We start from the raw sequence: 21,787 nt of genomic DNA, 5'->3' as shown, positions 1-21,787 counted from the left end.
GTGCCCATGTCCGCAGGCTAACCCTGTAGGTACATGTGCTGGCTCTTCAGGCTTCCCCCGTGGAGTGCTGCTTACTGCCTCTCAATTGGTAGCTGAGGGGCACTGGTTTGCAAGCCTAACTAACCCCTCCCTGGCATAGGAGACTCCGATGCCTGGAAAGTGAGATGGTTGGTCAGTGTGGCAGGAGAGGCATGCTGCTTTGGGCCCTTCCTCAGGCCTCAGTGGGCCAGCTCTGACCTCCTCTCTAGAGGCTCCACCTCAAACCCCGTGATTGATTGTACTAAGCTTTTGCTTTCCATTTGAGATAATCTTTCACTCCTTGAAAAGAAAAAACAAACAAAACAAAACAAAAAAAAAAAAAACCAAAAAACCAAAACAAAACAAAACAAATCAAGAAACAAACAGATTCACAGCTAGATGTATGTTGTTTCTTTGAATAAATCTTGAAACAGGACCACTGGGTACAGTTCTGATCATTTATATTAAGATCTAAACAGCACCCAGGGGAACTTGAACACTGAAGGGCATCTTCTCTCTGTGCATTCAGGAGTAGCTGCATCAAGGTTTGGTACATGGAATGATTCTGGGAGGACAAATGATTGTTAAGACAACACTGAAATGACCGTTGGCTTGGACTAAGTGAAAAGTGTCATTTGATTTCCTTTATCAGTAGAGAGGCCTTTCCCCTTACTGCTTCATTAGTGACATTTTTCTTGCTGGTGTCAGTACCTGGGAGTGAACTCTAATGATAACACATGTTCTCTCCTTTCCTGGGGAACCAGTTCTGTTGTAGATAGTCTTCATGATTTGGAAAAGCATTGCATTGCTTCTGTAAGACTTTTTCTGGTAAAATGCCCAGAGGTGGGAAAGCTTTGTATCTACCCGGCTGATGCTAGACTCCAAGCAGCCTTGCTGTTGCTGCAGCTGGGGACAGAGAGCTGAATATGCACCTGCCAATTGAGGTCCTGGGATATGTCTCCATTGAAACCTCTTTGTATGTTACAGAAATATGCACTAGCTTGGACTCAGGAAGCTGTTTCATTTGAATGTCTGCATCTTTAGGATGAGTGGAGTCAGTATTGCTCAGGGTTAAAAAGCCTTCCGTGTGGGCTGATAGATATGATAGTCCATGAGGGTTGAGACAGAGTCCATGCTTCTCCCCCCTTGGCCAGGGTTCTTTCCCTAGCCAATGCATGAGTTGGCAAAACCCCCATTTGCCTCATTTCCCAGCTTATCATAGGGGAATCATTCATTTGGAAGTAAGACATATGTGAGACATTCTTTCTAGGGTCACATCTAACTCAACCCTCTCCCACAAATGAAACTATTTATTCTATAAATATCCTACAGCGACTTTCGGTTAGAAATTACACAAGCAACAAAAATATATTTTGGGAATTCATTTTCTAGTTCTGAGTTGGAGGAAGTAGGAGGCCAAAGAATGCTTGGAGGTACATACTGCTAAGTTAGACACAGCCATCTGATGGGATGAGGAGTGTCGTTCGATCTTGTGTAATGCTCTAGACAGGTATCTCAGGAAAGTAACATTGGTCTTTGAAAGCTGATCTAATATTATTTGGGTTGCAGTAACTTTCTCTTAATTATATATTCACATATTACATAGTCTTGATGAAAATATTCTTTCTAGAATAGTTTTCAGGTTCATAGTTTGGGTGTACTTGGATCTTAGACTTTAGTTTCTCTGCAGGAACTCAAATTGGCCAGCAACCTGAAGATATACCAGTTGTGAGGCGATACTTTTTTTTTTTTTTTTCTTTTTTAAATTCAGACAGTAGAACATATCCAAGATAGGTTTGGACAGATGTCATTCTCACAAATATCTGGTAGGGAAAGTACAAAGAGCTGTCTCAATATAGGGGAAGGCAGTGCGGGCAAGTTGTGCAGGGGAGCTCTGGGAGACCGGTGACAGGCCCATTCACATCAGGTCTCTTCTTAACTGCCTTCTGACCTACATTTCTCTGTTGCTGGGCTGTCATTGGGTGGCCAGGCTTCAGGATGAACTGGCACTGCATCTCTTGGGCAGCTCTTTCATGAAGAAAGACTTATAGGAGTTGGGAGGGGTTGCAGAATCCCTTGATTCCCCCCCCCCCACCTCCCACCAAGACAGGATCTCTGTGTAGCCTTGGCTATACTGGAACTCACTCTGTAGACCAGGCTGGCCTCAAACTCATAGAGATCCTCCTGCCTCTGCCTCCTGAGTTCTGGGATTAAAGGTGTGTGCCACCACTGCTCAGCTGAGTCCTTTGATTCTTGTGGCAGTAATTTGGTGTCTTGAAATGATTTGTTTAGATTCCATAGGATAGTTGTTCCCAGTGGGATGCTGCCGTAATTTTCAGAACAGATCCGTAACTGGCTGTCTTCTTTAGAAGTAGTCATCCTTCAGATGGTGGAGTAGTCCAGCCCCAGACTCAAGTTCGGCTTCCCTGGCATTGATAAGGGCATGATGTTAACTTCATTTCCTGTGTCTGAATTCATTCCTGTTATAGTTTTGTAATTAACCCACTTCTGAGATGGTTGGTGAATATTTTGAGGTGAATGCCCTTTCGATTGTTCTTCTCTGTCTGGACAGGTTAAGACTGTAGATACCACAAACTAAAATTATTAGGGGTTTCCTGGGGGGGGGGCAGCAGAACTGTGGGTGAGAAACAAGGAAGGCTAAGAAAGCCATTTGTCCTATTATTCTGGAGAACTAAAAGTGGCTTAAAGTTTACATTGCCACCCTATGCCCCCAAGCCAAGGATGTCATGGCATTGGTGTAGCCTTCTCCCACTTTATCCATGTAGTTTGCTGCCTACCTGTCAGCCAATTATATATTTTTTTCTTAAAGGTATTGTGGCATTTGACACAGCAAAGGGATCACTGATTGGGAAAGATGCCATCCCTGCCTCTGCAGGCCACTGTTGAGTTTTACATAACTATCCTACTAGAACACAGAAAATAGCCAACTCTGGGAGAATTTTCTTTGTTTTTTTCCCTACTGGTCTGTTTTTGCAGGACTTTTCTACATTAGAGGGCATTCCTCCTGTTTCCAGTAAAGGTTTTCATTTTCTTCCTCAGTTGCTAGTGACCACAATCAGACCAGTATACCTGTCCCTGATAACTTTGGAGCTGACCCTATCAAGGCCATCTTGAGGGACATACAAGGATGGGGAAAGGTGATTCCTTAATCCATGTCTTCACTGGGGGCTGAGGAACCTGATTAGGGATCCAGTGGTAACTGGAAATGGCAGGGAGGCTCAGGGATTACTCCTACACAGGTTAAGATGTAGATACCACAAACCAGAGTTCTTGAGAGTTACCTGAGCTGAGGAGAGCATGTGGGGTAAGAAGCAGGAAGGCTAGAAAGCCCTGTGTGGTTCCCCTGGGCAATGACTGTTGAAGCAACCAGCACATGTATAGAGAAAGGATGCACACTGGCCTGAGACTAGGGTAGTGGGAGGTATGAGATACCCCATCAGTGTGCCCATTCTCTGGGCACCGGTACCTCTCAGGATCCAAAATACTGCTTCCATGAAGAATACCTTGCAATAAATCTGAGCCAGGTTGAGGCTACGTGGCTGAGCCCACAGACTGGTAGTTAGAAGCATAATGTTTCAGAAAATATTTGGACAACATTGATATCCTTGTTTTGTGTGTGTGTGTGTGTGTTTTGTCTTTTGATATCCTTGATATCAAAGGAGGCCTTGCAGTGCATTGCATACGCCCATGGACACACTCAGGGAGCTCTGACCTCCTCTCTAGAGGCTCCCTCAGCCCCTTCCATGCTGCAGTCCAGGCTAGGCTTTCAACCTTCCTTGGAGAATGACCAGCTGTGACATTCCGGTTGCGGCCTCTCAGGCTTTCCTGCCACACCTGGTGTCTGATCACCGCTTCTTTTACCCACATAGGGAACGTCACTGAGTCCGACCCAGTCCTCATGTCCTGTCCTCTTCCCTCTGTACGTGCTGATGCGATCTGTACTCAGACCCTCCTAGTTCTTGCCTGGATTACTGCAGTGGCTTCTTAGTTGGCTGCCTGAGATTCTCAAAGCGTCCCTCTCATCATGCCATTTCCAGGCTTGAAATGCTCCCTGGCGCTGTGGTGCCTTCATGACTAGATCTGAGCCCAGCAGTAGATCTGCAGGACTCCTGAGACTCAACGACTGTGCTCACTGCTCTGCCTCTGAGCTGTGGCTAGACTGCTCCTCCTGGGCCAGGGATCCTCCTACCTGCCCCACCCAGGTTAGATGGCCATCGTTTGCCCAGCCAGGGCTCTGCAAACCTCTGTCTATCAGGGATTTTCTTCCTGTTTGTGTGTGTCTGTGCCGCCAAAGCTGGTATCTGCGTGTTCTTGTAGGCATCCAGTGCTGTGAACACAGCAGTTCCTGGGTACACTGGGGCTGCAGGAAGGAAGGGAAGAAAGGAAGGGAAGAAAGATTCGCTGGCTGCACTAAGCGCGGGCTGGTGTGTTCAGCATAGTTGGCCACTCTCCTGGACTGTTCTTTCTTGGTCTCCTCTTTGTTTTTGGTTTTGTTTGTTTGTTTGTTTTTAAACCCTGTGCCTGAGTTCGCTGTTTCTGGAAGGAAAACCTGATTCATGAAGACTTTGCCCCAAATATGTCCTTTTCTGCCCTACCCTTTCACAATGAAGAAGGAATGAAAAACTGCTAAGCTCAGTGGCAGAGAGTTTGTCTAGAATACTATCAGCATAAAAACCACAGCTCTCATCTTAAAGGGAATAAGAGCTAGTTTATTCCGGCATCATTATGAGTGACTGTGGCCTGGGAACTCAGATTTGGTTACCCCAAATTTCATGTTCCACTGTGGGAACTATTTCACAGGGTTTTCATAGTTTTACTGAACAAAGAAAGTCATAAATGAAGGCAACTTTAAAATACACTGGTGGGTATGCGAGAGAGGTGGGTATGGTGAGATGGAGGAGCTATTCTATTGGTTTAAGGTGCTATGTGATGTCACTCTTAGCTCTTGGGTTTGCGGAGGCTTCTAAGAGGTTTCTATTTATTACCACGAGGTGTTAGTTCAGATACAGAGTGAGTCAAGGCACGGCTGTCCCAGAAGGCTAACAACACTAACCCAAGATAAAGTAATCAGCCTTTGACCCTATACATTTCCGGTCTCCACAGTACTGGAATTCCAATCGGTACAGCAGTCTCGGCGGACACAGAAACTCCTTCCAGGAGTTTTTGTTCATAGCCAGGCACAGCTTCTTTTCAAGAATTTTAGTTCACATTCCTTGCTCCAGGCAAGGTTCCATCCCCAGTATTATTACCAGGGTGGAAAAGAAGATTGCAGAACTGACAGTTTCCCAGACCCACTTAATTCAACCACTGGCTTTCCTTGATTTAGTTAGGAATGGGATCCATCCATCCTGTTTGCAGCATTGCAGGCTGGCTGCAAAGCCCGTTTCCAGCCACCAGTTCAGACATGTTCTTCCATGAAGTTGTGGCTTTCCAGATTCCCTCAGCTGGTTCCCAGCCTCCACCCCATCCCCACATTCGCTTTTGATGCTTCCCAGCTTGGGGTACCCTTTCCTTGCCTTCACTCAGGATTTGCCACTTGAATTTCATAACTTCCTTAAGCCTCGCTCACCTTGATCAGCCTTAGGAGCACCAAGAAGCCTCCTGTGGTGCCGAGCGCACACCTCTATCAGTGCTGGCCCAGGCCTGCCTTCATTGGAGCCCTGTGTTGTAGGTGGTGTTCTATGGGTCTGCTGCAACCGTGGGCCCTCCCAGAAACTTCCTGCTCCCAGGGCCGTGGAGTCATTATGCTAGTTGTTTCAACTGGCTCTAACTGCCTGGAGCAGAAATGGCCCTAGGGTTAGAGTCCTGCTGTGCCTGCCTGGCAGTTTTCCAGGCAGCTGGATCCATCTGCCTGGTGCAAGGGCCTGCGCAGGAGCCTGGGACCGCTGCCTGGCTCTTTCATAGGCTCTGTCTGGCCACTGGGCAAGCTTTTCACGGGTTTTATCCAGTCCTCACTGAGGATATCAGCAGGGAGGACAGTGTGTCTCTCTCCCTTCCTGTAGGCTTTGAGTCTCCTGCAGGACCCACCCCCTCACCCTCTGCACCACCGCCAGCTTCCCCATGGCAAGGGCGCAGTGTGGCCAGCTCCAAGCTCTGGATGTTGGAGTTCTCCGCTTTCCTGGAGCGGCAGCAAGATCCCGACACAGTATGTTTCCCGTGTCCGGCTGTCATCTTAATCTCAGAGGCTCTGCTAGTACTCTAGGGCCCCAGTCTAGGAGGCCCAGAGTAGGTCCCCAATCCCATAGGGCCCTGTCCTCCATCGAAGCGAGTCCTGAAGCTTCTGTCCCCATGCTACATGCCCCTGCCACCGGAGGCCCTGTCCCCAGTTCCACCCCTGGGAGTCCTGCCTCCATAGTAGAGCCAGCAGGCCCAGAGGTGTCCGTCTCTTCCCCCCCCCCCCCCGCTTTCTTACCCCCCCCCCCCGTGCGCCTTTACTCTGTTCTTTCCCTTACTCTCTGTAGGGTTCCCACCTCAACCCTCCTTGGCTTCCTTTCTCCCTGCCAAGGTCCCTCAGGCTTCTCCATTGTCTCCTATTTCTTTTCTTACTCTGGTGTCCTTCTCTCTCCTTGGCTCTGGTGGTGGGAACTCGGGAAGCTGAGGGTTCAGCAAGTTGCCCCTGACCCATCTTATCTCCCTTTTCCCAGGGAGGAACTTGAGAGGTAAAGAGATTTGCCCCAGGCCACAAGTGAGGCAGGCGGTCGGTCTCTCTACTCTAGCCTTTGACATCCATCTCAGACTGATTGTTTTCCTGTCTACAGTACAGCAAGCACCTGTTTGTGCACATAAGCCAGTCCAGCCCAAGCTACAGTGACCCCTACCTCGAGACCGTGGACATCCGTCAGATCTATGACAAATTCCCAGAGAAGAAGGGTGGCCTCAAGGAGCTGTTTGAACGGGGGCCCTCGAATGCCTTCTTCCTTGTGAAGTTCTGGGTAAGCTCTGCGCCTCTCCTTCCTTCACTCACTGTATTGAGACAGTGCAGGAAGCTGGAAAGAGAGGGTACCGTGCTGTGGAGGAGGAAGATGCCACCGCGGGTAGGAGCCAAGCGACAGAATGTGGCAATGAGACCTTAGAGCCGTAGATGATGGAAGAGTTAGAAACGAGGAGTGTAGCTAGGGATGTCACCTGTTGCTGGAGTCTCTTTCCTGCTGTATCCTGCCTATCTTCAGCCCCAAATAAGCACACACAGACATATATTAATTCATAAACTGTTGACAGACGAGTAGGGCTTCTTATTGGCTCTGTATTATTATTATTACTATTGTTGTTGTTATATTGTTTTGTTTTTTTCGAGACAGGGTTTCTCTGTATCGCTTTGGAGCCTGTTCTGGAACTTGCTCTTTAGACCATGCTGGCTTCGAACTCACAGACATCTGCTAGCCTCTGCCTCCCAAGTGCTGGGATTAAAGGTGTGCGCCACCAACACCCAGTGGCTCTGTCTTAATTAATTAACCCATTTCTATTAATGTATGTATTTCCACATGGTCTTGGCTTACTGGAGAATGCCTGGACCTATTATTCCTTTGGTGGGCTACATGGCGCCTCTTCGAGGCGCCTCTCTGCCTCTCTCCCCAACATTCTCCTCATCTTCTAGCCGCCACCCCCCATCTTCCTGCCTCTACTGGCTGTTGGCCAAACTGTTTTATTCATCAACCAGTAAGAGAAACATGTATACAGAAGGACATCCCCCATCAGTCACCTGCTGTTGCCCAGGCCATCCAAAAGGAAATACCCATGTCTGTCTCCAACAGTCCTGTCCACAGGCTTGACCTCTGCTGCCATCCTCATCCCTCAGTGAATGCTGGGTGTCTAGAGCCAATCCATAAGGCGCTCTCCTCTGAGATACAGAACTGCCCTCACAGCTTCCTTCCAGGGCTTAGAACACTCAGAAGGGACATAGGAGAGGCCAGGCCAATGGCCAGTAAGGGCAGGAAGTCCTTCAGGTACCTCACTGAACCTTCACACATGGAACTTTTCCCGTATCTGCTTCGTCTGGCTTGTGCTAACCCCAGAGGCCCACCTTTCCTTTATTTACTTTGCAGTGCTGGGGTGCTCTCTATAGTTTAATTTTGTAGCAGTGGGGTTGCAGCTCAAGGACCTCAGCCTTGTAGCAAGTATTCTACCATTGATTTGCACCCCAGCCCTACAAGACCCCTCTTTTCTACCCCAGATCGTCTCAGCCTCATTTGCTCCCCAGCCTTTTGCTAATCTGGAAGTTTCTTGTTCTGAAAAGAACATGTTGACAGTAAACATTTATACAGTATTCCAGCTGGTTTTTGGGCCCTGCCTAGGAATGCCCAGCCCAGCCCAGCTCTGTCTACCACCAAGCCAGCTCCTGGCTCTCTGCAGAAGATCCAAGTGATGCTTTAGGGACCTTGAACCTTACCTTGATTTTGTCCTATGATTGCATAGCTAGCTGTTCTCCAAACAGGATGGCACCTGGACCTGGATTCTGGGTAGGCAGAATCTGCTAGGCAAAGAGGAAAAAGACCATTTCTTCCCAGGCAATCAGGAGCAGATAAAGCAGGAGGGAGCCGGGAAGTCTGGAGAAAGGTGTCTGAGATAGGACAATAGAAAGCATAGCAGTAGCCAGGTGATGTTAGTGCCACGCCTTTAAACCCAGCACTCAGGAGGCAGGAGCAGAGGAACTCTGTGAGTTTGAGGCCAGCTTGATCTACAAAGTGGGTTCCAGGACACCCAGAGGAGAAACCCTGTCTCGAAAAACCCCAAAAAAGGAAAAAGAAGAAAAAAAAAAAAAAAAGCACGGCAGTTAAATTGAGTTGGATCCTAGATCATCTTTTACTTAAATTCTAGGGCACAATTGGTATAGGGAATGTCTTTTGGGAATGTGTTAGTGGTTAGCACAGGAACTTGTAAGCATATACACTACCACTGTGCTACATAGCATTCCATTTATCTTAATAACTGGGTTCACAGTTATGTTATTAATTCCTTTCTTTTATGTCTAATATCTACGTATGAGTGATTATATACTATATATTTTTTTCTGGGTCTGGATTACTTCACTCAGGATGGTTTTAATTCTAAGAGTCTTTTAAAATTTTTTTGAGTGATTCCTTTTTATTTTATTTTTAATGTGCTTGCCTACATGTATGTCTGTGTGTAGGTGTCAGATCCCCTGGAACTGGAGTTACAGACAGGTGTGAGCTGCCAAGTGGGTGCTGGAAATTGAACCTGGGTCCTCTGGAAGAGCAGCCAATACTCTTACACTGAGCCATCTTTCCAGCCTCCAAGAGTCTTTAATAATGAAAAACATTGGATTCTTGTGTTAATGCCTTCCTAAGTTCCAGAGTGGTAAATTGTAATTTTCTTTTATTTATTTTTTAAGATTATTTATTTTTTCATGTATTCTGTGTATATGAGTGCTCTATCTGCATAAACACCAGCATGACAGAGGAGGGCATTGGATCCCATTATAGATGATGTGAGCCATCATGTGATTATTGGGAATTGAACTCAGGTCCTCTGGAAGAGCAGCAGTGAGTGCTCTTAACTGCTGAGTCATCTCTCCAGCCCTCAGGCTTTTAGGTTTTATATCCTGGGTTTGTAAACATTCAGGTTGCTCTGTCTTGATGTCACAACTAAGGCATTATAGAAAAATCTGCCACATTGCGTCATTTCCCATCATCTCAGTTCAGTCTACTTACATGGAGTGAGTCATAGGCTTTACCCAAAGCCACGAGTATTTTGTTTGACAGTGTAGGTTGATCACCAAAGAGCTGAAGACTATATTATGACATTTCCTTTATCATGTACCCTTTCTTCTTCCTAGATGTAAGTGGATTTTTATATGTAAATTGAATAGTTTTTAGATGATGTAATTCTTAATACTTTTTTACAGATTGCTCCATAAGAACCAGCATATAAAACTGGGAAGAATTTTTTTTTTCCCCGAGTGCTCCCAGCTATTACTTTATTAGTCCCTCCTTCCGTTTGGAGATCTTTTTCCTGGGTGCATCCATTCCCTGTTCCTGAGTGAACTGTTAGTCACATAGTGGTCAGACTGAGCCTCTCCTGTATAATGTCAGTAAACAGTCTCTGGGATCTCATCGTTCTCATATTGGCAAACCCAACTCATTTGACTGGAATACATCTATAGAAAGATCCAAGAAAAACCCACAAGATCTAAGTCTTAGGGTTTCAATTACCATTATAATGACTACTATAGATGACCAAAAGCCATCTGGGGAAGAGTTTTTCATCTTACAGCTTACAGTCCTTCATCTTAGGAGCTGATGCAGAGGCCATGGAGGAGGTTTGCTCAGTCTGCCTTCTTACAGCATATAGGGTCACCAGCCCAGAGATGGCATCACCTACAGCGGGCTGGGCTCTCCCATATCAACCAGCCAAATGCACTGCAGACTTGCCTACAGCCCAATCTTACAGAGGAATTTTCTCTATTGAGGTCCCTCTAGCTTGTATCAAGTTGACACAAAACTGGCCAGCATGTCCTGTTTGAAGTTTGAAGTGTGTGTGTATGTGTTTATACATAATAGAAAATCTAGAACAAAAACTATTTTCTCTATTTTTTGCTTGGTGCTAGGTATTGAATGCATGGGTTTTGCACATTAGAGGACTAATTTATGGCTGAGTTATGTGGCCTGTGCGCGCGCGCGCACACACACACACACACACACACACACACACACACACACAGGTAGACAGGGTATCTGGGATTGCAAGTGTTCACTACCACACCTGAAGTACATCAGCAGTTTGTAAATACATTGCTCTACTGTGTGTCTGATGTCATTCTGCTTCACTATATATACAGAGAATTATATGACCTGTTTTGTTATTATCTGGTTTTCATACCTCCTTGATTTATGTTTTCTTCCATTTCTCATTGATGATCTTTGGGTTCTATATTGTCTTGCTTCCCATCTTTGGCTCTGTACTTGGGTAGCCACCTTTAATCATAAGGTTAGAGTCATTTTATTCTGTTATTTCTTTGACTATCTCGTTCACTTTTATTTTCCTGAATCTCCATTGCTACCCTACTCCCTGGCTTATTCTTTTTGCTTTTTGCTTTTTTGGGGGTGGGGGAGGACAGGGAAGTTGAAACTGAACCCTACTGTATGGGCTAGCCTGGGACTCATTGTATAGCCTGAGCTATACAAGTCCTCAAACTTGTAGTGATCCTTCTGTCTCAGCCTCTCAGGAGCCAGGATTACTGGTGTGAGTCATCAATGTATTTGTGTGTTGTGTGCCTCTTCTTGGCTTGGAGAGCACTGATTAGGCGGAAGATCCCCAGGGATCTGCCTCTCTCTCTTCCTAGAGCTGGGATGGCAAGTATGGCACTGAGCCTGGCTTTTGTGTGGGTTCTAGAGTCTCTCATTCTTGCAAGGCAAGCCCCTCAACTGTCATTTTTATATTTTGCAGTTTATTAGCTTGGTCTCTTTTTCTAGAGACTTCCTTATTCTGTCTTCTAGTTTCTGGATAAGTTCAGTATTATATCTGAGGGTAAAATATCTAAAACCCAAAGCATCGGTGCACAAATCAAGTTTTTCATTCATAGAGAGGAAGCCTGGGGGTAGACCCAGCAGGGATGTAATATCTGACTTCTATGTAATATCCCTGTAGCCTGAGTCCTCTCTTCTTGTTGCCCTCAATGTATGGCTTCTGTCCTCAAGGTCATGGCTGGTGGAATCTCAGCCATTATCTCCACATTGCAAGCATTAGGAAAGAATTCCACCTAGCTCCCTGTGGGGTCCTCTCTAAAGTCCTATGCTGGGTGTAATTATTTGTGTGGCTGCACTTTGCTCTGATGAACCAGAGAAATGTGAACTCAGTGGTTTCATGGTGGGCTTCAGTTGTGGTATACAGGCAGCCTCTAATTTCTGGTGGGTTTAGGGGGATCCTGAGTCCCCTCCAGAGTGAGGTGAATAGTGGCTCTCTCTCAGCACTGGCCCAGCTGCCCTTGGGATGGAAACTTAGTTGGTAGTGGCGAGATGCGCTTATCAGTACACTACCTAGGAGGACAAGATGTATTTAGGACCCTTCTCACCAGCTCCTACCTTCTTTTAACTGGTAGTTTCCTTTTATTATTATTATTATTTTTGAAGTTTTGGGTATAGAGAGCTCAGGGCCCTGCATATGCCAGGCAGTCGCTGTACAAAACATGCCAGGTAAGCCCTTTATGTCTGAGACACATTTCGGGTAAGGCTCATCTTAGGATCTTCATTTCACAAATTGGGGAAACTCATGTTGCAGACAAAGGCTTGGGTCTGAGACATGCATTTTGGGTGGGCCTTCATCATTCCTGTCTTAGTATATTCAGGGAAGACTGAACGGTCCCAGGAGCACTGGCCTTACCAGGTCACATGGATTCTCATTTGTTAATCTTGCAGCACCTTCAAAGGTGGATCTAGTTGACAACCTTGTCTAGAGAGGAGAAACTGAGGCATGGTCAGAATAAACAATTTTACAAGACTTAACCCAGTTTGTTGTACCAGAACCAGACTGTACCCTCAACAGTGTGGCCCCAGAGGCAGGCAGTCTGACCTCCCAAACAGAATGCCCCCAGACACAGATGCTCATGCAGATCCTGGGGGAAGGTTCTGGGTTGTTTGAAAGGCTCAGAGGAGGGTGGGGAGCTCTGATGGTATACTCTGAGAGGAGAGCGACTGGGCTCTTTGATTTTCTAGACCTTGACCTTTCTCCCAGGAATATTGGCAAAGTCTTCCAGGTGGAAGCAAACTCAAGTCTCCTTCCTTTACTCCTTTGCCTTCCCATAGGGGACACTGGCAGGGAACTGATAGGAGAGGGAAGTTGTGGGAAGAGCCGGGACACCAGAAGCTTGCGGGGCTGGCCCCACAGACATGCTTGGTCACGGCTGTGTAAACAGCCCACGTGGTCATTGCCTTTTAGTGTCGCAGACTCTGGGGAGCTCCGCCGCCATGGGTCTTGGGGCAGTATGGATTTTAGCAGATCATGTGGATATAAGAGAGCGCTCACGCTCACGGTGTGACAAGGCAGCCAACTTTGGGGGCCCAGCTGTCCCTGTGGGGTGCAGACACTCCCCCTGAGAGCTGGACCTTGAGTGAGTCTTGGCTTCTGTGCACCTCTGTTTATCCGGCTTGAAGGTTAGTAGTTCTTGTGGACTCCAACCTGGGAACTCACCTTAGGGCGGCTGAGCTGAAATCAGAAGATGCTAGTAATCTTAGCAGCCATCTCCTGATTTGTCCTCATGTGGGAGGGGCTCAAAGGCAGAGAAAGGGAGTGAGGAACGTTTGCTCATGGCGAGAGCCTGTGTTAGTCATGGGCAGTCCCCTGCCGCAGTGGCCTGCTCCCTCCTCCTCCCACCGTGGGCTTGGCCACACACACGGGAAGGAAATGTGTCCGGGCCAGAAGCTGTCGCCTGCCTCACAGCCAGCCTTTCCCTTGCTGCTGTTTGCTCAGTCTGCCTCCCAGGTGCTGTGGGAGCTGATGAGAACCTGCCTAGAGCAGAGGCCACTTTAGTTTTCCCCTGTGCACGCGGCCCACCCCCCACCCCGAGAGTCACTGCTCACGCTGAGGGGCTGTGGTGGTTGTCCTGCAGCATGCCTAGGCTTATCCCATTGCAGATGGCCTCAAGGTGCAGAGGAGGGCGGGGTGGAGCCTTAAGGCCCAGTTCTGAGAGGTTGCCCCATTCCCCCCAGAACCTTTTGAAAACTAGCAGAGGCAGCTTGTCCTGGGCAGGGAAGGGACACCAGTCTGCACACTGGGCGGAGCTGGGTAGCGGGACAATTCCTGAGGTCTTTCTGGCATCCCGCCCACTGCTGTCTTCTGGGCCTGACGTTCCTCCCAGACACATACCAGCACATGACAGTCGAGGCTGTGTGCTCATTTGTCAGTCACTCGATCCCTCACACCTGTTCCAGGCTCAGTCCAAAGGCTGCCCACCCTCATGAACAGATATGAATAGGATGCATGGAGGAGGTGGGGGAGAAGGCTGGTCACCGAGAGGGACAGCTGTCCTGGATCACAGCTGCAGGGTAAGGTGGTGGTAGAGCTGGATGGCCCCTGGAGACCGAGGACTAGCTGAGGTACCGTGGGATGGGTCCTCTGGCATTGGCTACCATCTCTATGCATCACAGGCGCATGGCAGATTCTAGGATGATGTTGGACCTCCATCCATCTCACTAACCCTCTTCTGTTCTCAGTTACAAATTCTTCCATAGTACACAAATACTCCTTAGCCCCTTCCTATCCCACAGTCCCCAGAAATGCTGGGCTGTGGCTGGATAAATGTCTTTGGTTTGGTTTTGTTTTTCGAGACAGGTTTTCTCTCTGTAGCCTGGAACTCACAGATCCACACAGATCTACCTCCTGTGTGCTGGGATTAAAGGCACGGGCCATTACCACCTGGCTATGAATGAGTGTTTTAAGGGGTCCTAGGGTGGGAAGTAATAACTGAAGAGCTGGAGTGTATTTGAGGTGGGGAGGGCTAGGGTTGGGGTCCATTCCTCAGGGATGGGTAACTCTGATGTCCTCTGGGACCTGACCCCTTTATCATGGGTGCTACCCAGAACAGAGACAGGGAACAGCTACAAGCATCCCTTACTGAAAGGTCAGGTGTGCCAGGCACCCAGTGAGGTTTGTCAAGGACAGGTTCTTGCACCCCATGGATCTTCCCCTGGGCAAGTCACTCAAGCTTGGGGTGCAGAGACAGGAAGGCTGCCTTTGTGTGTGGCCTGAGATGCTCTTTGGTATCGGGTCTCCCCAGAATGGTGCACAGAGAGGGATGTCTTACCAGTGCTACATCTGTTGACATTTCTTCTTTAAAATTTTATTTTTTTTTATTTCATGTGCATTGGTGTTTTATCTGCATGTATGTCTGTGTGAAGGTGTCAGTCTCCTGGAACTGTTTACAGACAAGTTGTGAGCCGCCATGTGGGTGCTGGGAATTGAAACTGGGTCCTCGGGCAGTCGATGTTCTTAACCCCGGAGCCATCTCTCCAGCTCTGGACATTTCTTACTTAATAATTAATTTGGCTTATGTAAGGAAAAAAACAAAAAAAGAACAGAGTCCTTGTTTTCGTGATTGTATTGCTTATGGTAAAATTAAGTAATAAAAGTGAATTGATGTCAAAGATATCACAAAGTCCAGCCAGATGGCTCAGTTTGTAAAGGCCCTTGTCATTAAGCCTGGTGACCTGAGTTCAGCTCCTGGAATGCACATATCGGAAGGAGAAAACTGACTCAAGTTGTCCTCTGGCTCCTACATGTACACCATCATGCCTATATAAGTACACACACAAATAAATAGATGAATAAATAAAATTTTAAGAAATGTCATTAAAAGATGCACAGTTGGGTAGATGCCTGTAATCCTAGTACTTAGAAGGCTAAAGGTCAGCCTGGGCTGCATAACAAGATCTTGACTCAAACAAAGACACCGTGGAAGGATCTGTGTGGTTAATGAGTATAACACTGGTCAGAGCCCTATGGCCATAGTGTTTGTTACTGTCACCATATAATGCCCTGGCTCATCCCTCAGTGTCTCTACCTTTCCAGGCAGTTGGGTCTCCCATGGTGTTTTGTTTTGTCTTCTTGCCCTACTGTTGTCGTCACAGTGTACTCTAAGTCCACAAACTGTCTCAGCCTTTTCAGGCCAATCTGACGAGCTTGGGCTTTAGGATGGTCATGTGACTTAGAGAAGTGGGAGAAAGCCTGGGTTCGGGTCCTTGTTCATTTCATTTGTCACAGGAAGACCTTGGGCCATGGCCGCTCCATATCACAGGTGCTCCACACCCCCAGCTGCCCTCCTTAACATGGTCATGATGGAGGCAGGGTCCAGGGAGGCTGAAAGCCATCCTCAGTTGGGAAAGGAGAGTGTTTCGGAAATGGGACGTTGGTTTCAGAGGCTAAACGTTGGCTCGGATGCTGTTGTAATTCTTTCTTTGTCTTTCCTTCCTCCTAAAGAGTGGCTCCGTTTAAGTCATGCACAGTGCACTGAGACACCTTTAAAAACGTTCTATTCTGTAATTGCTTTCCTCACTCAGCATGCTGTGTTCATCCATAATGGTAAAGGCTAGTCGTTCTCAGTCGTGTGTGTGTGTGTGTGTGTGTGTGTGTGTGTGTGTGTGTGTGTGTGTCTGTCTGTCTGTCTGTCTGTCTGTCTGTCCAGTTGCCTGCATAATATGTCTGCGGTGCCACATTAATTACAGGGTAATTAATGCTCCCCTTGTCAGTTTACACAAAGATTTTGCTGTCTAAAGGAAGGTGCCAAAGGAGAGAAAAACCAGTGCTTGAGTGTCACCTAGTGGTCATGAGTAAGACTGCTTGCCACTTGTGCTCAAATCCTACCCCGACCTTTCTGGGTTCTGCAGAAGAGGCTTAGGCCCTACATCATGACTGGCAGCTCCCACTGCATTCACAGCCTGTGCTCTGGTTCACATGGCTGCTACCTCTGTGTTTTTGTGGTTGATGAAAAACCCTGCCAGAAGGGTCAGTCTTTTCTGCCCAGGTGCAGTGGCTTAAGCCTTTAATCCCAGCATTTGGGAGAAAGAAGCAGGCTGGTCTACAGTATGAGACAGCCAGACTTATATAAGGAGACCTTGTCTCAAAAACAAAAACAAAAACAAACAAACAAACAAACAAAAAAAACCAAACACAACAAAACAAAGAATCAGCCTTCTATATGTCATCTGTAGGGAAATGGATGGAGTTAGAGATCATTATGTCAAGCAAAATCAGGCCAACCCAGCCAGGCAAATGCATGTTTCCACACATACACACATATGGTATATAAAGTTTTAAAGGATTTTAAAATTAAAGTAAAAGAAATATGTTAGGACCAGTGAGATGACTCAGAGAGTATGTGCACCTGCTTCCAAGCCTGATGATCTGAGTTCAATCTCCAGGATCTGCATGGTGGAAGGAGGGAACCAATACTCAAAAGTTGTGCTTGGGCTGTGCATGCTTCCTCTGGCATCGGTGTACTCATACACACAAGATAAATAAGAAAAAACAAAACCACCTCAAAGCAAAAGAACACCCCAAAATCAAAGAGCTGAAGGGGTCTCCTTCTGGAAATGTTTGCCAAGTTCTGCCACAAAGGCACTTGTGGGACACTATTGCCATGGTCTATGAGGATCCGGCTACCTCCATCAGAACTTGCCGTCATCCACTGTTTGCTGGCTTTGCAAGTATACAAAATTCGTGAGTTGCAGGGTCATGGGGCTTGCATCAAGGTTCTAGAACAATGTGTTGAAGGGTTGGATTCTCTGGTAGGCATCTCAGTGTAAACTGCGCATGAAGTGAGCCTAAGCTGAAGTAGGGCCCCCAGGTCATTGAAGATACTGGGAATGTGGGATGTCTCTGAAGAAAGCTGCAGGTGCCCAGTTGAGCCATAGCTGCAAATGGCAGAACCATAGGGGCTGGAATGCCCAGGCTCTTGGAGCTCAGATGTCACCATAAGCCCTGGATGTTGCATGAAGTGCTATAGAACTTCATACTTTATTGAGCTGTAGTCTTTTCTTTTCTAAGCTTTTTAATGTATATCTCTGTGTGTATGTGACTACACATTTACCATTACCCATGGAGGCCAGAAGAGAACATAGAGTGTGAGCCGCCGGGCATGAGTGCCGGGCGCTGAGCTCAGGTTCTCTGTCAAGAGTGGCAAGTGTTCTTAACCATTGAGTCCTCCTCTTCCCAGTGCCTGGGCCTCTCCTGTGCTCTCCTTTTGACACGGGAATGTTTACTCGGGTAGGATGAATGGGGAGCAGGCAGTTTTCTTTCTGATTGCCTCAGAAGAGACTTTGCACCAGACACTTCTTGCTACATGGTTTCTTTTTGTACTATAAGATGGACGTGAACTGCGCTGGGCCAGGGATGTGCTTTGGATCTGCAATGTCACCACAGTCTTGCATTTGGAATGCTTGGTCCCCAGCTTGTGGTGGTTTCTTTTTAAAGGCTCTAGAGCTTTTAACAGTTGTGGCCTTGCTGCTGGAGATGTGACACTAGTGGCAAGTCCTTGAAGGTACCCTCTCCTGGTTAGGGCTTTTGTAATCTACTTCCTGTCCCATGTCATGTGAACAGCCACTATCCCATCAGGATGGGATCATTCTACCATGCCTTCCCTGCTGTGAGGGACTGAGATGGCCAAGATAAGCCTCCCTTAGGTTGTTTATATGTATTTTAGTCACAGTTATCCTAAGGTAATTAATACAATATCCAACTGAGAAGTGATTGCCTGGCTCCCATGTGGACTTATTTCTCATTGTTTGGGAAACAAAGCAGAATTACATTGAGCCTGGATGTGGGGGTGGCAGAGGCTTTCTTATGCTGGCTGTGTTTTCTTTTTTCTTTTTCTTCTTTCTTTTTTGTCCTTCCAGGCCAACAACTGGCTCTCCCACTGAGCTGTAGCCACATCCTGTCCCCATTATTTTAAAGTCCTGTCTTGTCCAAGATGAAGGGACTGATATGGGCACAAGAAACCCCAAGACCAATTTCTCTGCACAAAGGGGATTTATTTGTCCTAGAGGGGCAGAGGGCAGGGAATAAGAGACAAAGACAGGAGAAAGAGGACAAGGGAGAAGGGGAAGGGATATTTGTCCTGGAGGGACAAAGGACCTGCTTCTGGATAGAGAGGAGACTGATGTGGCCCATAGGCAAGTGGTGGTTTATAAAGGAAAGAGGGAAATGTTAGGATGAAGTGTTTAATTTTGTTCAGATAGGTTGATTAGGGCAGCCAAAGGGGGCTTTTGATTGCTGGGCTTTAATACTTCAACAGCTGGACCTTGGTAGTCAGTCTCAGGAGGAGGCAGTGGCCAAATAAGGGAAAGGACTTTGATGGCTAGCTTTAGGAATGTGATCTAATGGTTTTTAGCAAGGCAGAGGGAATGGGAGAGAAGGGCAAGGCCTGCCAGAGCCATGTTTGTCATGCGCAAGCTGGCTGGAGTCCCTTCACAAGAACCTGCGCTGTGACCCCTAAGGACACCCCTGAAAACAACTGTATCTTTCCATTTCTCTGGTAGGCAGACCTCAATACCAACATCGATGACGAGGGCAGCACCTTCTATGGGGTCTCCAGCCAGTACGAGAGCCTGGAGAACATGATCATTACCTGTTCTACCAAGGTCTGCTCCTTTGGCAAGCAAGTGGTGGAGAAAGTTGAGGTAGGAGGCCATCCAGTGTGGGTGTATGGTAAAGGGGGTGGTCTGTGTGTGCCCTTTTTCCCTGGAGCTCTCCTGGGGGCAGGGTTGCTGAGGGTGGGTCCCATGTGTGGCCTTCAAGAAGTTCGTGTTGTAGGTTGGGTGTGAGGCATCTAATAAATTGCTGATGTAGTTGTCTTTTCCACACTTCTGGTCCCTGGCTGAACTTTTTGGTCAGGATTCTTTCACGCCTTCCTTGCAAGCATCCCACATCTTCTAGAGCAGGACCAAAGCACAGGCTAGCCCAAGGATTTGTTTCTCCCTAATACATCTGTGTCTTTGACAGCTGGTCCCGGGGATAGGCGTGGCCTTTCTCAGTCACACAGGTCCCTAGAGGCAGAGGCAATGAGAATGGATGTTCAGGGTCTGTTCGCCTCTCACTTTTAATCCATGAATGCTAGAAGTTTGTGAAGTCCCTGTTTCTGCAGGTGTTTGGGTTTTTGTGAGAGCCTGGTGCATGCTAGGCAAGTACTCTACCATTGAGCTATACAGCCCTTTGTCCACACCTCCCCACCTTTGAGGCAGTCTTTCGAGCCCCCTTCCCAGGCACCCCAGCATCACACAGCTTTTTGGTTTTGGAGTGCTTTGGAGACCATATACTTGGGCAGAATTCTCTGCCTCACTCACCTGTCAAAGGCAGGCAGGCTGGTAATGAGCTCAAGCTAAGGACCTGGGTTTGATCCCTGTACACCTCCCCTGACCCCTACTTCCTCTTGGGGTTGTGTTAATATCCCCCACACTTACCTCTAAGGAAGTATCAGGCTGCCTCCCCACCCACTGGTCCCAATAGCTGTGACATTCTGATTTTATTGTGTAATGAGAATGACTAAGTGGCCTTAAAGCCTCCATCCCAGTGTCCATGTGGCCCTAAAGACTGTCACAGTGCTTAACACTGCATGCTGTCAGGATGGTCACCTCTTGGCCCATGTGGGCCCGAATTGATGGTGTCCTCTCTACCTGAGGCTGATAGAAACTCATGTCAAATAGCTAGGTGCAGGGCAGGACCTGGGAATCCACCTTTGCCTCTGGGGTCCCAACCCGAGCTGTTGCATTGCCAGGAAGCTTTTGATACAGGTTAGCTGCACTGAGCCCCACTCATGTAACATCTCTCAGGCTTGGCAGTGTAATGCGTGTGTGGCCTTTTGCTCTGTTTGGCGCCACAGATGGACTCCAGGGCTCACAGTTGCTGGCCTGCCCCAGCAAAGGCAGTTTTTATAAAGCTCCTGCAGACATTACTTCCATTAATCAAGGTCTTGCGATGCTCATGCCTATGCAGCCATCATCCTCAGTGCTCCTGTGTCTATAGCATCTGCCCCCAAGCTTCATGCATATGGCAGTTTCACGGCACAGGTGCCGGTCCCCTCCGTCACCTCAGCCTCACGTCGGGCAGCACCTGCCGCATCTCACTGCCACTGCGCAGGTCTTTACCTTTCCTTCTCCAGGAAGTATTTGCCTGCCACGTCAGTGACAAAGATGAGAGGCCTGGCTTAATGTCCAGAAACCTGGGCGTATAGCTCTGCTGCTGGACCACCCTCTGCCTCTGTGTCCCATTGGCTGTGATTGGAATTTTGTACATCCTTGCTGAATTGGGCTTGGGCAAGGGGTGAAGGGATTCTAAGCCTCTGTTGTCCCGTCCCTGGGGTTCTACAGACAGAGTATGCTCGCTATGAGAACGGCCACTATCTGTACCGGATCCACCGGTCCCCGCTCTGTGAATACATGATCAACTTTATCCACAAGCTGAAGCACTTACCGGAGAAGTATATGATGAACAGTGTGCTGGAGAACTTCACCATCCTGCAGGTATGACATGGGGCAGATGCCCAGGGTGCCGTGCGTAGGGGGTGGGGGCAGCACCCATGGCTTCCCTGTCCAGGGCTTTGACCCTGGCCTTTGTCTTACCTGCAGGTGGTCACCAATCGAGACACACAGGAGACCTTGCTGTGTATTGCTTATGTCTTCGAAGTGTCAGCCAGCGAACACGGGGCTCAGCACCACATCTACCGGCTTGTGAAAGAATGAGAGGCTTGGAGAACGATGGTGGGGGGACAGATCCAGGAAATGGGGACCTGGGGTGGGAGGACTTTCAGGGACAGTCCCCAGAAGTGCCAACAGAGCTGAGCGGAGAAGCACACTGCCTGATCTTGCAGTGCCCGTCCCCTAATAAACCCAAGGTGCCAAGTATTTTCAGAGGAGCTGGTCTGGCTGTGTGAGCCCGGAAGGGCAGGGGAGAAGGGGCACCACGAGGCACCAGGAAGCAAGCTGGAAGCAAGCCCAGAGATGCTCTCAGATGGTCCAGGAGCCAGAACCCCAGTGGACTCAGCCAGGCATTTGTCTCGTTTGTCTCCAGACACCAAAGCTCAAGACCCAGTGGTCTCTTCTCAGCTGCTGGGACCCTGCACTCTGCTGCTGGTCACACTAGTGGCCTGAGGACAGGTGACATGTGGGTCACACACCCAGAGATGCTGTGTATGGCCTGGTGTCCACTGTCAGCCTTGCCATCGCTGCCTGAGGATAGCTACCGCAGAAGGCCCCACCCCTGCAAACAGGGCTGGATTTAGGTGTGTCTGCAACAAAGTCATTGGCTG

General features: G+C 48.0%; 1 protein-coding gene across 1 annotated transcript in view; it reads left to right on the top strand.

Annotated features, from left to right (window-relative positions):
- Window positions 1-21,383, top strand: part of Tead4 (TEA domain transcription factor 4) — a 73,438-nt gene extending 52,055 nt beyond the window's left edge. The window contains exons 9-13 of the mRNA XM_051173076.1: window positions 6,042-6,184; window positions 6,798-6,971; window positions 19,023-19,163; window positions 20,850-21,002; window positions 21,108-21,383. Of these exons, the coding sequence (XP_051029033.1) occupies window positions 6,042-6,184; window positions 6,798-6,971; window positions 19,023-19,163; window positions 20,850-21,002; window positions 21,108-21,221 (725 nt within the window). The 3' untranslated portion in view covers window positions 21,222-21,383. The remainder of the gene's footprint in view (window positions 1-6,041; window positions 6,185-6,797; window positions 6,972-19,022; window positions 19,164-20,849; window positions 21,003-21,107) is intronic.
- Window positions 21,384-21,787: the final 404 nt, after the last annotated feature.

Source organism: Phodopus roborovskii, unplaced genomic scaffold (assembly GCF_943737965.1).
Source record: "Phodopus roborovskii unplaced genomic scaffold, PHOROB, whole genome shotgun sequence".
Classification (NCBI taxonomy): Eukaryota; Metazoa; Chordata; class Mammalia; order Rodentia; family Cricetidae; genus Phodopus; species Phodopus roborovskii.
The sequence above is the reverse complement of the archived record's forward strand: the minus strand, read 5'-3'. Positions and strand labels throughout refer to the sequence as shown.